General features: G+C 43.1%; 1 protein-coding gene across 3 annotated transcripts in view; it reads right to left on the reverse strand.

Annotated features, from left to right (window-relative positions):
• prex2 (phosphatidylinositol-3,4,5-trisphosphate-dependent Rac exchange factor 2) overlaps nt 1-13,455 on the reverse strand; it is a 339,323-nt gene that overhangs the window by 230,791 nt on the left and 95,077 nt on the right. For all 3 annotated transcript variants that reach the window (XM_072571479.1, XM_072571478.1, XM_072571480.1), the window contains exons 7-9: nt 9,372-9,505; nt 5,022-5,134; nt 1,845-1,994 (exon numbers count right to left, since the gene is read on the reverse strand). In XM_072571479.1, coding sequence (XP_072427580.1) covers nt 1,845-1,994; nt 5,022-5,134; nt 9,372-9,505 — 397 coding nt within the window. The remainder of the gene's footprint in view (nt 1-1,844; nt 1,995-5,021; nt 5,135-9,371; nt 9,506-13,455) is intronic.

Consider the following 13,455-nt stretch of genomic DNA (forward strand, 5'->3'; position numbering starts at 1 on the left):
AGTCTATCCATATCCACCTTAAGACCATTTAAGGCCTTATAGTTACTCAATCCTTCTAAACTCCAGTGGGAAGAAACCTGATCTGTCCAACTGTTCCTGATAAAGGCAACTGGCTTATTCTATGTTTCAATTGAGTAAACCTCCTCTGAACCACTCCCAGTGCATTTACATCCTTCTATATGTTACCCAGACATGGTATCTGAGGTATGGGCTCAGCAATAACCTGTATAACTGAAGGTAGCATCCTTTTAAATCCACAACAAAGGTTAGCCCTCGTGACTATTTGCCTTACTTACTGGAGTTCAGACAAATGAGGGGGAATTTCATAGAGACTTATAAAATTCTAACAGAACTAGACAGGGTAGATGCAGGGAGGATGTTCCCGATGGTGGGTGTGTCCAGAACCAGGGGATTCAGGGTGGGCCATTTTGGGCGGAGATGAGGAGACTTTGCTTCACCCAAGCAGGGGTGAGTCTGTGGGATTCATTACCACAGGAAGTAGTTGATGCCAAAATATTGAATGTTTTCAAGAGACGACTGGATATATCACTTGAGGTCAATGGGATCAAAGGGTATTGGGAGAAAGCAGGATTAGACTATTGAGTTGGACAATCAGCCATGATGGTGATGAATGCTGCAGCAGGCTCATAGGGCTGAATGGTCTCCTCTTGCTCCTGTCTTCTGTGTTTCTATCCTAACTTATTGTGATTCATGCACCAGAACACCCATATTCCTCTGTACCTTGCAGTCCTTTCCCAGTTAAAGAATACTCTGATTTATTCTTCCTGTCCAAGTGAACAGAAATAACTCCACAAAGGCCAGTATCCATAACCAAGTCACAGGGAGAATGTGCAAACTCCAAACAGACAGTCGTCTGAAGCTGGAATCGAGTCCGGATCCCTGTTGCTATGAGGTAGCAGTGCCAACCACAGAGCTACCATTCCACTCAAAGGCAATATAGGGCTTATTAAAATGTTAGTGTGACAGGAAGGATGTTATTAAACCGTAAAGGGTTCAAAAACTTTTACGAAGATGCTACCAGGACTGGAGGGTATGAGTTGTAAGGAGAGGTTGGATTGGCTGGGACTTTTTTCCCTGGAGCATAGGAGACTGAGGGATGATCTTACAGAGGTTGATAAAATCATGAGGGGCCTAGATAAGGTGAATAGTCAAGATCTTTTCCTCAGGGTAGGGATATGGTAGAGGCTGGTACAATAACAACATTTAAAAGGCATTGGGAACAAATAAATGATAGGAAAGGTTTAGAGGGAAATGGGCCAAATGCAGATAAACGGGACTAATTCAGTTTAGGAAACATGGTCAACATGGAAGAGTTGGGTCAAAGGAGCTGTTTCCATGCTGTATAACTCTATTACTTCATATTTAAACAGAGGAAGACTAAAGAAAGGAGAACTCAGTTCTGACCTGAGTGTATGAGAATAGTTTAATCAATCTTGATTCTGAAAAATACTTGCTACTATTTTTTTAAAATATGAATCAATGGCCCATTTTACTGCTGTAAGTGGAAATATTTACAATCACGAAGTGCACAATCACTGTAACACACATGTAAAAGATACACCATAGGTTGGATTTGTGATGTAACAATATTTTCCCTTTAAGCCACTGGGAATATATTCAAATAATAATGGGTTTGACCCTGAACACCGACTGTACAAAACTCCAGCTTTGTACAAAATACTTGTTGGTCTAAGAATATCTTCCACATGTTGCAGCCAGCTAACACAATAATGGTGACTTGTTGCAACTGGAGGTCAACATAAGTTTAACTTTATTTTTGTCAATGCTGAGGTAAACAAAATGTATAAATCTCGGTATCTCACTCTTTCTTTGTTCCCGTTCCTTTAGAAAGGCCTCCAGCCATTCCTGCTTGTCTTCTGATGTTTTCGCCATGCAGACAAACCACTTGTTCTTGGCAGTGTTGTGTATCTTCCAACCATTAATAACGGTATGACCACTGCTGTGGTAATCCGCTGGAAATAAAACACAATTGTAGTTTTACTTATCAGCACCAATCTATTGTAAAACCACAACAAATGTATTCTTGTAGCACATGTAACAGAACATAACATCCCACGGCATTTCACAAGAAGCTTACAAAGCAAAATTAGCCAATTGAGGCCCATTAGGAGATATCTGGTCTGATAAGATAGATAGAGATAAGCCTTTTCCCAGGGTGAAGGATTCAATAATGCGAGGTCACGCTTTCAAGGTGAGAGGTGAAAAGTTTAAGGGAGATACACGCAGCAAGTACTTTATACAGAGGGTGGTAGGTGCCTGGAATACATTGCCAGCCAATGTAGTAGAGGCAGGCACTGTAGGTTCATTTAAGATGCATCTGGACAGATGCATGAGTAGGTGGGGAGCAGAGGGATACAGATGCTTAGGAATTGGGCGACAAGTTTAGACAGTAGATTTGGATCGGCTCAGGCTTGGAGGGCCAAAGGGCCTGTTCCTGGGCTGTAAAACTTTCTTTGATCTTTGCTCTATAAGGAAGTGAGGGAGGCAATGGCATAGTGGTAATATCATGAGACTATTAATCCAGAAACTCAGGTAATGTTCTCCGGATCCAGGTTGGAATCCTGCCATGGTAGATGGTGGAATTTGAATTAAACGTGTATCTATGGTGACCATTGTCGATTGGCAGGCAAAACCCATCTGGTCGACTAATGTCCTTAGAGGAAGGAAATCTGCCATCCTCACCTGTTCTGGCCTACATGTGACTCCAGACCCACAGCAGCAAGGTTGACTCTTAACTGCCCTCTGAAATAGCCCAGCAAACCACACAGCTGTAAGGATTCCACTGACCCGAGGCACCGGAAAAAAACATAGCCATGTGCTGCACTGTGAGCCTGACTCTATCGCATGGACTCCAGCGGTTCGAGAAGACAGCTCAACAGCACCTTCTCAAGGGCAACTAGGGACGGGTAATAAACGCTGGCCCAGCCAGCGCTGCCCAGGTCCCAGAGCTGAATTTTTTTAAAAACCAGAGATCAAAAAAGATGATTTTAAGGAGTCATGATTTGGCGATGCCAGTGTTGAACAACACCAGGTTATAGTCCAACAGGTTTATTTGGAAACTCTAGCTTTCGGAGCACTGCTCCTTCATCAGGTGGTTGTGGAATATCTAAGGAGCATCTTAAAATTAAGAATGTCAGGTTGGGAGGCTGAGAATTTCAGGGAGGGAATTCTGGAGATTGGACTTACAGCAGAAGACACGTACACAAATAGTAGAACAATTTATATCAGGAATCTTCAAGAGTCTAGAACTGAATAAGGTTCACATCAGAGGTCTATAGCTCCATAACTACAGAGATTACAGAGAGAAAGGTCAGGGAAGGACTTGAAATCAAGGATGAGAATTTCAAAACTGCGGCATTCCTTGACAGGGAACCAGAACAGATCAGCATGCACAGGGATGATAATTGCGCAAAACCTGGTGTGAGGAAAGATGGAGACAGCAGAGCTAACAATAATCTCCAATTTAGGAGTTGAAAATGTAGGAGTGTAGACAGCGAGGAGTGGTGAAACTGTCAAGTCTTGACATAATAGTGGCATGATTGAGGGTTTCAATCTGACTAAGAAAGATCACTCTCCAACTATCGTTCACTCCTTTCCACCTCCCTCCACTGTATCCTTTACATTAAAAAAACACATTTTCCTAGCTACCATCAGTTTTGAGGAAGGGTTTCAACCTGAAATCTTAACTCTGATATCACTCCACAGCGGGGAGAAAGTGAGGACTGCAGATGCTGGAGATCAGAGCTGAAAATGTGTTGCTGGAAAAGCGCAGCAGGTCAGGCAGCATCCAAGGAGCAGGAGAATCGACGTTTCAGGCATCAGCCCTTCTTCAAGAATGAGGAAAGTGTGTCCAGCAGGCTAAGATAAAAGGTAGGGACGAGGGACTTGGGGGAGGGGGGGTTGGGAATGCGATAGGTGGATGGAGGTCCTGCAACCGCAAGAAATGCAAAACTTGCACCCACACCTCCCCCCTTACCTCCCTCCAAGGCCCCAAGGGACACTTCCATATCCGCCACAAATTCACCTGCACCTCCACACACATCATCTATTGCATCCGCTGCACCCGATGTGGCCTCCTCTACATTGGGGAGACAGGCCACCTACTTGCGGAACGTTTCAGAGAACACCTCTGGGACACCCAGACCAACCAACCCAACCATCCCGTAGCCCAACACTTTAACTCCCCCTCCCACTCCACCAAGGACATGCAGGTCCTTGGACTCCTCCATCGCCAGACCATGGCAACACGACGGTTGGAGGAAGAGCGCCTCATCTTCCGCCTGGGAACCCTCCAACCACAAGGGATGAACTCAGATTTCTCCAGTTTCCTCATTTCCCCTCCCCCCACCTTGTCTCAGTCAAATCCCTTGAACTCAGCACCACCTTCCTAACATGCAATCCTCTTCCTGACCTCTCCGCCCCCACCCCACTCCGGCCTATCACCCTCACCTTGACCTCCCTCCACCTATCGCATTCCCAACCCCCCTCCCCCAAGTCCCTCCTCCCTACCTTTTATCTTAGCCTGCTGGACACACTTCCCTCATTCCTGAAGAAGGGCTGATGCCCGAAACGTCGATTCTCCTGTTCCTTGGATGCTGCCTGACCTGCTGCGCTTTTCCAGCAACACATTTTTATCTCTCCACAGCTGCTGCCAGATCTGCTGAGTTTTTCTAGCAATTTCTGTTCGTGTTTCTGATTTACAACATCCACAGTTCTTTCAGTTCTCAAAATCATGAACAATATTTCAGGTTATCTGTGATCAACAGAGATGCCCAGTCCTGTTGGTACTGAATGTGAAATAAATTGATTGACCAGCAATTTATTATTACATTTGAAATTTATATATTTGCTGTGTAGAATGAACTGTCTTTTTTGTGTTGATATATCCATAAAGAGCGTCCTCTTTTTACTTAAGGACATTTGGAATCCATCTCACAAATACGATACAACTTAGTTTGATGAATTTGTAAATAAAGTACCTGTTCCATCTTCCACATTTTCCACTTCCATGACTTCTGTATTAATTCTGCCACGAAAAAGATACCGATGTCCATCAGCCACCTTCTTAGGGTGTGAGGTATTTTTTAATCGCCTGGAATTTAAGTAACAAGGACATTTGTTTGAGTTGGAAATAATGGCTCCTTTCTTTTTATTCAGTGAATTTCAGTCATATTCACACAGCGCCAGGGACCAGGGTTCAGTAGGGTTAGGGATAGGGTTTTGGGTCCACCCTCAGGTGACTGTCTGTGTGGAGTTTGCACATTCTCCCTGTCTTTGTGTGGGTTTCCTCTGGATGCTATGATTTCCTCCCACAGTCAAAGTTTTGTGCAGATTAGGTCATGCTAAATTGCGTGGTATCTAAGGATGTGCAGGTTAGATGGGTTAACCATGGGAAATGCAGGGTTACAGGGATAGGATTGGGGAGGACTAGTTCTGGGCAGGATGCTCTTCAGACTTGATGGGATGAATGGCCTCTTTCCACACTGTATAAAATTCTATCATTCTATAATTCTATGTGCGTATATTGTGTCTTGCAGTCAGTATATCGTTATGTGATCATCACTATATCACAGTAGATGACCTGAACGTACAAAGCTCTCCGACTCCATCTTAACTCGGGACTCCAGAAGCAGAACATATAGATGGAAGCAAGCTACTCTGTATAACTGAATAGCTGAATGTGAATCCAGACATATTTGTGCCTGGGAATGTAATATATGTATATATCAGTGAGCCACAGTAAAGGTGGTTCAATTGTTCAATACGACATTACGCCATCCTTGTTTCTTATGTTAAGGATATAAGAATCATCACATCAGATTAAGGTACCTCATTGGAAGCACAACATATTCTTTTTTTCCTTTAAGAGATTAGGTCATTGCTTATTAAGCATTTATTGCCCTTCCCTAAAGGACATTAGTGGCTTTTCCCTGACAATCAACAATGGTTTTGTGGTCTTCACTAGATTCCTAATCCCAGATTTCTGTTGGATTTAGATTTGAACACAGGTCCTCAGATTATTACCTGGATTTCTCAATTAACATTGCAGTGATAACCACCATTAGGCCATCATCACCCCTAAGGCTTATGGAGACTTAATGTCAATCTGATATATTTTAATTTGTTACACACCCTTCCTGTCGAGATCACGTTGTCCTTGATCTGCAGTCTCCGATTTGACTACAACGACATACAGAAACCCACCTAGAAAGTGTTGTGTGCACCATTTTAAGACACACCTGTCTAGTGTGTGTTACATTAAAATCAAGTTTAGATTTTCAAGTGAATGACAATGTACCCCACCACATAACCTTAGAACTGATAGCTAATTAGACTCTCAATTTTCACAGCGTGCATATATAACTTACTTCTAAATATGTAGATTGGGGACAACATTTTGAAAAATATATTGGAAAAGCCTGTTCATGATCTCAGTCCATATCTCTATGTGTACTGTTAGAAAATAAAATCAATGTACTAACAAAGTCACATACTTTGGTTACTTTTCTGTGTGTTTTCAAATCCCTGCCATATTATGCTTTTTACTCTGGCTACCATTTTACAGGTGTACAACTGGAAACATGTAATCCCTTAAAGGAAAGAAAGTTATACAGCAGCTTCCACATCTCAGGATGTCCGGACGCATTTTAAAGCTAACCAAGTTATTTTTGAAGTGCAGGCATTGTTGAACTGTAGGAAATTAAGGTACAAACAGCAACATGATAAAGATCAAGGAAACTATTTTAGGTGTTGGTTCAAGGATATTTATTGGTCAGGACGCCAGGTAGAACCCCTGTTTTATTTGAAAAATGCAATGTTATCTTTAACGCCTCCCTGAGACAGTGTACTGGCCTTTACATTTAATGTCTTATGTCTAATGTCTATCTACAAAAGCACTGCTCATGAATGCATTTCCTCCTCTGGCCTGCACTGTATTCTCAGGCTAGGTCTTGTGTTCAAATCTGTGTACTTGAATTCAGATTCAGAGACAGTGTGACTGAGCAATTTACAACCTTCAGATTCAGAGACAGTGTAACTGAGCAATGCTTGAGGCCTATGAAGATGACAAAGTGAAAAATCTGAGACAGAAACAACTTACAAAGAAAATTAAATACAAGAATGATTCAAAATGCAATCTGCCTTCCCGTTTTGCTGCCAAAGTGGAGATCCCCACATTTACCGGTGTTAGACTTTATTAAATTAATTTTCTCAATGTAAACTTTCATTGGCATAGAAACCTCCACTTATTTACTGTTCAATAATTCAGAAAATTGTTATGTTAAGTTCCCTTTTTGATCTGATGAGAAAAGTGTCAAATTGCTATTTTCCTGCCAACATGTTAAACTGTTAAACATCCGACCAAACAGATTTAATATGTCATAGAGTCATACAGTACAGAAACAGACCCCTCGGTCTAACCAGTCCATGCTGAACATAATCCTAAACTAAAGTAGTTCCACCTGCCTGCTCCTGTCCCATATTCCCCCAGTCTTTCCTATTCATGTATCCATCCAAATGTCTTTTAAACATAGTAATTGTATCCCCATCCATCACTTCCTCAGGTGAGACAAGCTGAGTAGAACTTCAAGCTAAACGAGTAAACAATGCATTTCGAGAGATCCTAATGAAGGGCTTATGACGAAATGTTGCTTTTCCTGCTCTTCGGATGCTGCCTGACCTGCTGTGCTTTTCCAGCATCACACTCTCGATTTTGAGATGTCAATCTGGGTATTAAACCTTGGAAGGTCCCCTGTACTAAGGAGTTCAGAAGGGTTAAAATTACGCTTTGGCTGTAAAGTGTGACAAGTGAAACTGTGGATGGAAGCTTCCAGTCCAGGAAGTGGTGTACGTAGAATCAGGAAGCAAACTTAATCCCAGAATCCTCCCCATCTTCTTCCTGCTGCAGGCAGAAAAAAATCTGGGCAGGAAAACCCAAGGCCTGCCACCAACTAAGACCCTCAAATAACAGTTAGTGACCACTTAAGGGCCAAGTCCCACCTGGGCCACCATTGCTTCAGTTCCAGGCAGCAAAAATAAAAGGTGGCTAACATTCTCTGATTGACCTCTGCTCTCTACACCACATGGTTAGCACAATCTGCATTGAGACCCAGCCCACCTCATGCCCTTTGATTGACCTCTGCTCTCTAAACCACATTGCGAGGGGAAGCTGCATTGAGACCCACCCCACTCCACCCCATGCCACCTTCTCAATGTACCTGAGTGAGATACCCAATGGGAACAAAAGGTCACTCCCTCTGGCTCCTGCCATCTAACCTGTTCAGAATGACAAGTACCTTTTTATCAACTAACTGGAGAAATTACTGATCAGTAACTGGGCTCAAATGTAACATCTTTGCCAAGCAAAAATGGAAGAGAAAAGTTTTTAAGTTTTTTTTCTACGAAGTCAGAGAATGAGGCAGCATGATTATAATCAGAGTGATAGCGATTTTTAAGGTACTCAAAATTTCATAATGAAAGTGCAACCTACTCCACTGTCCTGCTTCCAGAGACCCTAAAGTGATCACTGCAACCTAAAGATGAATTCGAACTCCCCTGACCCCACAAACACCCATTTCTCCTTCACCCAGGTCCTAACCTTTGTTGCTTGCTCTATCTCTCTTTACCTTTCAGTCAGGTTTCCCTCTACAGTAGACCATTTCCACTGGTAACCAACAAGCCTCAAGAATGGTCATTCTTGAATTATGAATTGCACACAAAGCACAGTGCATTTCAAAACAATTGCAGATTGGAAATACAGAAGCCCGACAATGTGGAAGAAGGTCATTCAGCCCATTGAGACCACACCGACCCTCCAAAGAGCATTCTACCCAGATCCACCCCATCTCTGTAACCCTGCATTTCCTATGGCTAATCCATCTGTCCTGCACATCCCTGGGTACTATAGGGCAATTTCCCATGGCCAATCTATCTAACCTGCACATCTTTGGACTGTGGGAGGAAACCGGAGTGAGCCCACATAGACAGGGGGAGAATGTGCACACTCCACACAGACAGCCGCCCAAGGCTGGAATCAAACCTGAGTCCCTCCTGCTGTGGGCTGAAAATGTGTTGCTGGAAAAGCGCAGCAGGTCAGGCAGCATCCAAGGAGCAGGAGAATTGACTTTTCGGGCATGAGCCTGAAGAAGAGCTCATGCCCGAAACGTCGATTCTCCTGCTCCTTGGATGCTGCCTGACCTGCTGCGCTTTTCCAGCAACACATTTTCAGCTCTGATCTCCAGCATCTGCAGTCCTCACTTTCTCCCTCCTGCTGTGAGGCAGCAGTGCTAACCACTGAGTCACTGTGCCACTCCAGAAACAGCAGCACTTACCTATGCTTCTTTTTGCAGTAAACCAGCAAGTTATCAAAGAGGAAAAAAACTCGTTCCTGGATGTTCCCAGCTGAAATTTTCAGTAAGTTGCCTTGCATCAGCATTTCAGTGCATGCATCTGTTATATTGGAACCCTAAAACAAAATAGAAATTAAAAGAATAATGATTCTCAGCAGCATTAAAAGCTTATTTTTTAAAAAAACTCTGTCCTTTATCCATCTAGGTTAATTTTTTTAAAAGTGAATAAATCACTTCCACTATTTACCAAATCAGATCTATTTAGCTTTTCAATAAAACTTACTGAGCAAATATACAGATATTTTCCTGCTATTCCCCAGTGCAACTGGCAGAAAATCCAAACAAAATTGAACAAATAAGATTTTCCACACAATATGCACCACAAAAGACAAAGAATCCCTCAAGAAATTCACCCCCAATTTATCTTGAGCGTGTGCGAAACAGATCAACCCACTTCGTACTTAGTCATAAAGTCATACAGCACAGAAACAGACCCTTCAGTCCAACTTGTCCATGTCGACTGAATTTCCACCATTGAACTCGTCCCATTTTCCTGTGTTTGGTCCATATCCCTCCATATTCATATACTCATCCAGATGCCTTTTAGATGTTGTAATTGTACCAGCCTCCACCACTCCCTCTGGCAGCTCATTCCATACATGCATTACCCTCTGTACCTTTTAAAGCTGTCCCCTCTCACCTTAAACCTATGCCCTATAGCTTTGGAATCCCCAACCCTGGGGAAAAGAACTTGGCTCTGGTGGGGGGGGACGGAGGGGGGGGGCGGGGGGGGGAAGCAGTAAGCATCGGCATGAGTCACATAGTTCACACAGACAAACATCAGCAGCTCCAGGGGACCAGCAGGACCATCAGGGAGGAGCTGCCTCATCAAGTACTGAAGGCGTGATGAGGTCTTATTGAGCAGACCAATGACCCGAGGATGGCCTACTGCAAGGGCAAGGCCTATTTGCCAGTATATTTGTAATGATTATTGATTCCCAATGAAAACCTTAATTAAAGCAGAGGCTCTTTTCAGTGTTGCTATGTGCCCAGGGTAAAGTCAGAACCTGGATATTGTAGCCCAGATAAAGGATTGAGCTCTAAAAGGAACTTAAACAATATTGCAAAGATAGAAAATTAAAGAATAATCAAACTTGCTGAGCTTTTTGACATGGAAAAGCAGAAAATTAAATTTTCAAAGATGCATGCAATTATGTAGAACTGAACTGTTTTCATCTCTGACTGGAGTTCACCAAGATACATCAATCCATTTTAGCAAGTCAAATTCATCACCTCTTACCAAGCTGTTGGCGAAGATGAAAATAAAAGTTTTAATTCTTCCTTATACATTCAAGAATAACAACTTTGTATTGTAATCACATGATTTCTTGCACACATTTGTATAATTTCTTTTTAACACCATCTTCTACTTTACTGAAAAGATACCAGCTTCTGTTACTGTGACAGCTTTAAAAATGAGGGCCAGAGTTTGGACAATCCTTTGTATAATTGTCATTTCCTAATGCTTTATTGAAATCATTTGTGTGTCTAGCCATATTTTCACACAAAAACTGTTTGACCTGGTGCTGCACTGATTTAGTTCTGTGACATACTTCATTATATAAAAACCATCAGCCTTTGCTCCGTGGTAACACTCTCACCTCAGAACCAGAAAGCCCGGGGTCCACTGTAGATTTTTGAGCAGTAATTTAGACAGGCATTTAATTGACAATGAAGGGCACACACAGGGAAGGGAGTCATTAAAGTGAGAGCCCATCCACATCCTGTTAAAAAAAATCTCTGCACTTTTACAAGAATAGAAAATTTCTCATGATCTTCCCAAAACCTTTTTTTACTTCAAATCTGACAATCAAAAACAGATTAAATACCTGATTATCAATTTATGTTGTTTATGGGCGGCACGGTGGCACAGTGGTTAGCACTGCTGCCTCACAGTGCCAGAGACCCGGGTTCAATTCCCGCCTCAGGTGACTGTGTGGAGTTTGCACATTCTCCCTGTGTCTGCGTGGGTTTCCTCCGGGTGCTCCGGTTTCCTCCCACAGTCCAAAGATGTGCAGGTCAGGTGAATTGGCCATGTTAAATTGCCCGTAGTGTTAGGTAAGGGGTAGATGTAGGGGTATGGGTGGGTTGCGCTTCGGCAGGGCGGTGTGGACTTGTTGGGCCGAAGGGCCTGTTTCCACACTGTAAGTAATCTAATCTAATCTAAGACCCTACAATGGATAGTGAGGACAGCTGAGAAGATCATCAGGGTCTTTCTTCCCTCTATGACAGACATTTCATCACACGCTGCATCCGAAAGGCTAAGAGCATTATGGAAGGCCCCACATACTCCTCACTCAAACTCTTCTCCCTCCTGCCATCTGGCAGAAGATACTGGAGCATTCAGTCTCCCACGGCCAGACCGTGCAACAGTTTCTTCCCCCAAAACCGTCAGGCTCCTTAACACTGTATGATCAGTCTCTTTTCCATTTGAAATTCTTTGCACGACTTTGAATTGCTGCTCGAACAATCTCTATGAATTATCATTCTCTTATTACACTGTGATTTGCATGGTTTGCACTTCTATGCACTTTATGCCGCCCTGTGTATGATCGTGTAGTTTGTGCTGTCCATGTAGCACCTTAGTACTTGAGGAATGTTGTCTTGTTTTTACTGTATCAGTTGGATTTGGTAGAAATGACAAATAAAAGCTACTCTGCTCTACTCTACTGTTTGTAGGATTTTACCCTGTGTAAAATAAGAGCTGCATGACCCCTCATTACAACATTAACTACAATTTGTAAGTAGTTCATGGCAATAAAATGCTTTCAAGGCCTTTCTTAGCTCACAAGAGGCAGTCTATAAATATGAGTTTGTGCTTTCTTTACCTGCATATCAGATCAAATAATGCGTAAAGGTTTGTAGCTTAATTAACCATCAACTACAGGACAGTATTTGCAAGGAGCCCCATACTTCAAGCCAAATGCTTCTTTCTCTGAACAGCTAAGTAATTTTTGTATAGTGATTTACAGCCACTGTATACCCATCTCATTTTTGATCAATTTTCACTCCTGTTTTCCATGAACCATCACCCTTTTTGTCATCTAATCTCTCCTGCCTACTAACCCATAACCCTTCGAATCATGGAGCCCCTACAGTGTGAAAGCAGGCCTATCAGTCTATTGAGTCCACACCAACCTTCTAAAGAGCATCCCACCCAGACCCTAGATTTCCCATGACTAACCCACCTAGCACAATGGGCAATTTCCATGGATAATCCACCCTAATCTGCACATCTTTAGACTGTGGGAGGAAACAGGAGCACCTGGAGGAAACCCAAGCAGACACAGGGAAAATGTGCAAACTCCACACAGACAGTCACCTAGGGCTGGAATCGAAACTGGGCCCCTGGCACTGTGAGGCAGCAGTGCTAACCACTGAGCCACCAGGCTACTTTAAATGCAGTGGTATTTAAATCTTCAAAAGGCACTCAATAAGGTGACACATAAAAGGTTATTCGATGGTAATGAGAGCATCTCAACCCTGGGCATAGTTCTGGAATAAGGGGGCACTCATTTAAAACTGAGATGTGAAGGATTTTCTTTTGTCAGAGGACAGTGAATATCGGAAGACTCTAGCCCAGAGAGTTGCAGAGGCTTGATCCCTGGAGGCAGAAAACTTTCCCAAATATCAGGGAGTTGATGACTATCGTAGTCAAAACGTGTGGTACTAGAAAAGCACAGCCAGTCAGGCAGCATCCAAGGAGCAGGAGAGTCAACGTTTCGAGCAATGAGTTCTTCATCAGGAATGTGGGGATGTGCCCAAGGGGGCTGAGAGATAAATGGGAGGGGGTGGAGCTAGGGGTAAGGTAGCTGGGAATGCGATAGTTATGGAGATGGGGATTGATACTGATAGGTGGGAGCAGAGGCTGAAGCGGATAGGTAGGAAGGAAGATGGACAGGTAGGACAGTTCAAGAGGGTGGTGCCAAGTTGGAGAGTTGGATCTGGGATAAGGGAGGGGGTTGGAAGTGAAGAAACTGGTGAAATTGACATTGATCCCATGTGG

This window comes from Chiloscyllium punctatum, chromosome 5 (genome assembly GCF_047496795.1).
Source record: "Chiloscyllium punctatum isolate Juve2018m chromosome 5, sChiPun1.3, whole genome shotgun sequence".
Lineage (NCBI taxonomy): Eukaryota > Metazoa > Chordata > Chondrichthyes > Orectolobiformes > Hemiscylliidae > Chiloscyllium > Chiloscyllium punctatum.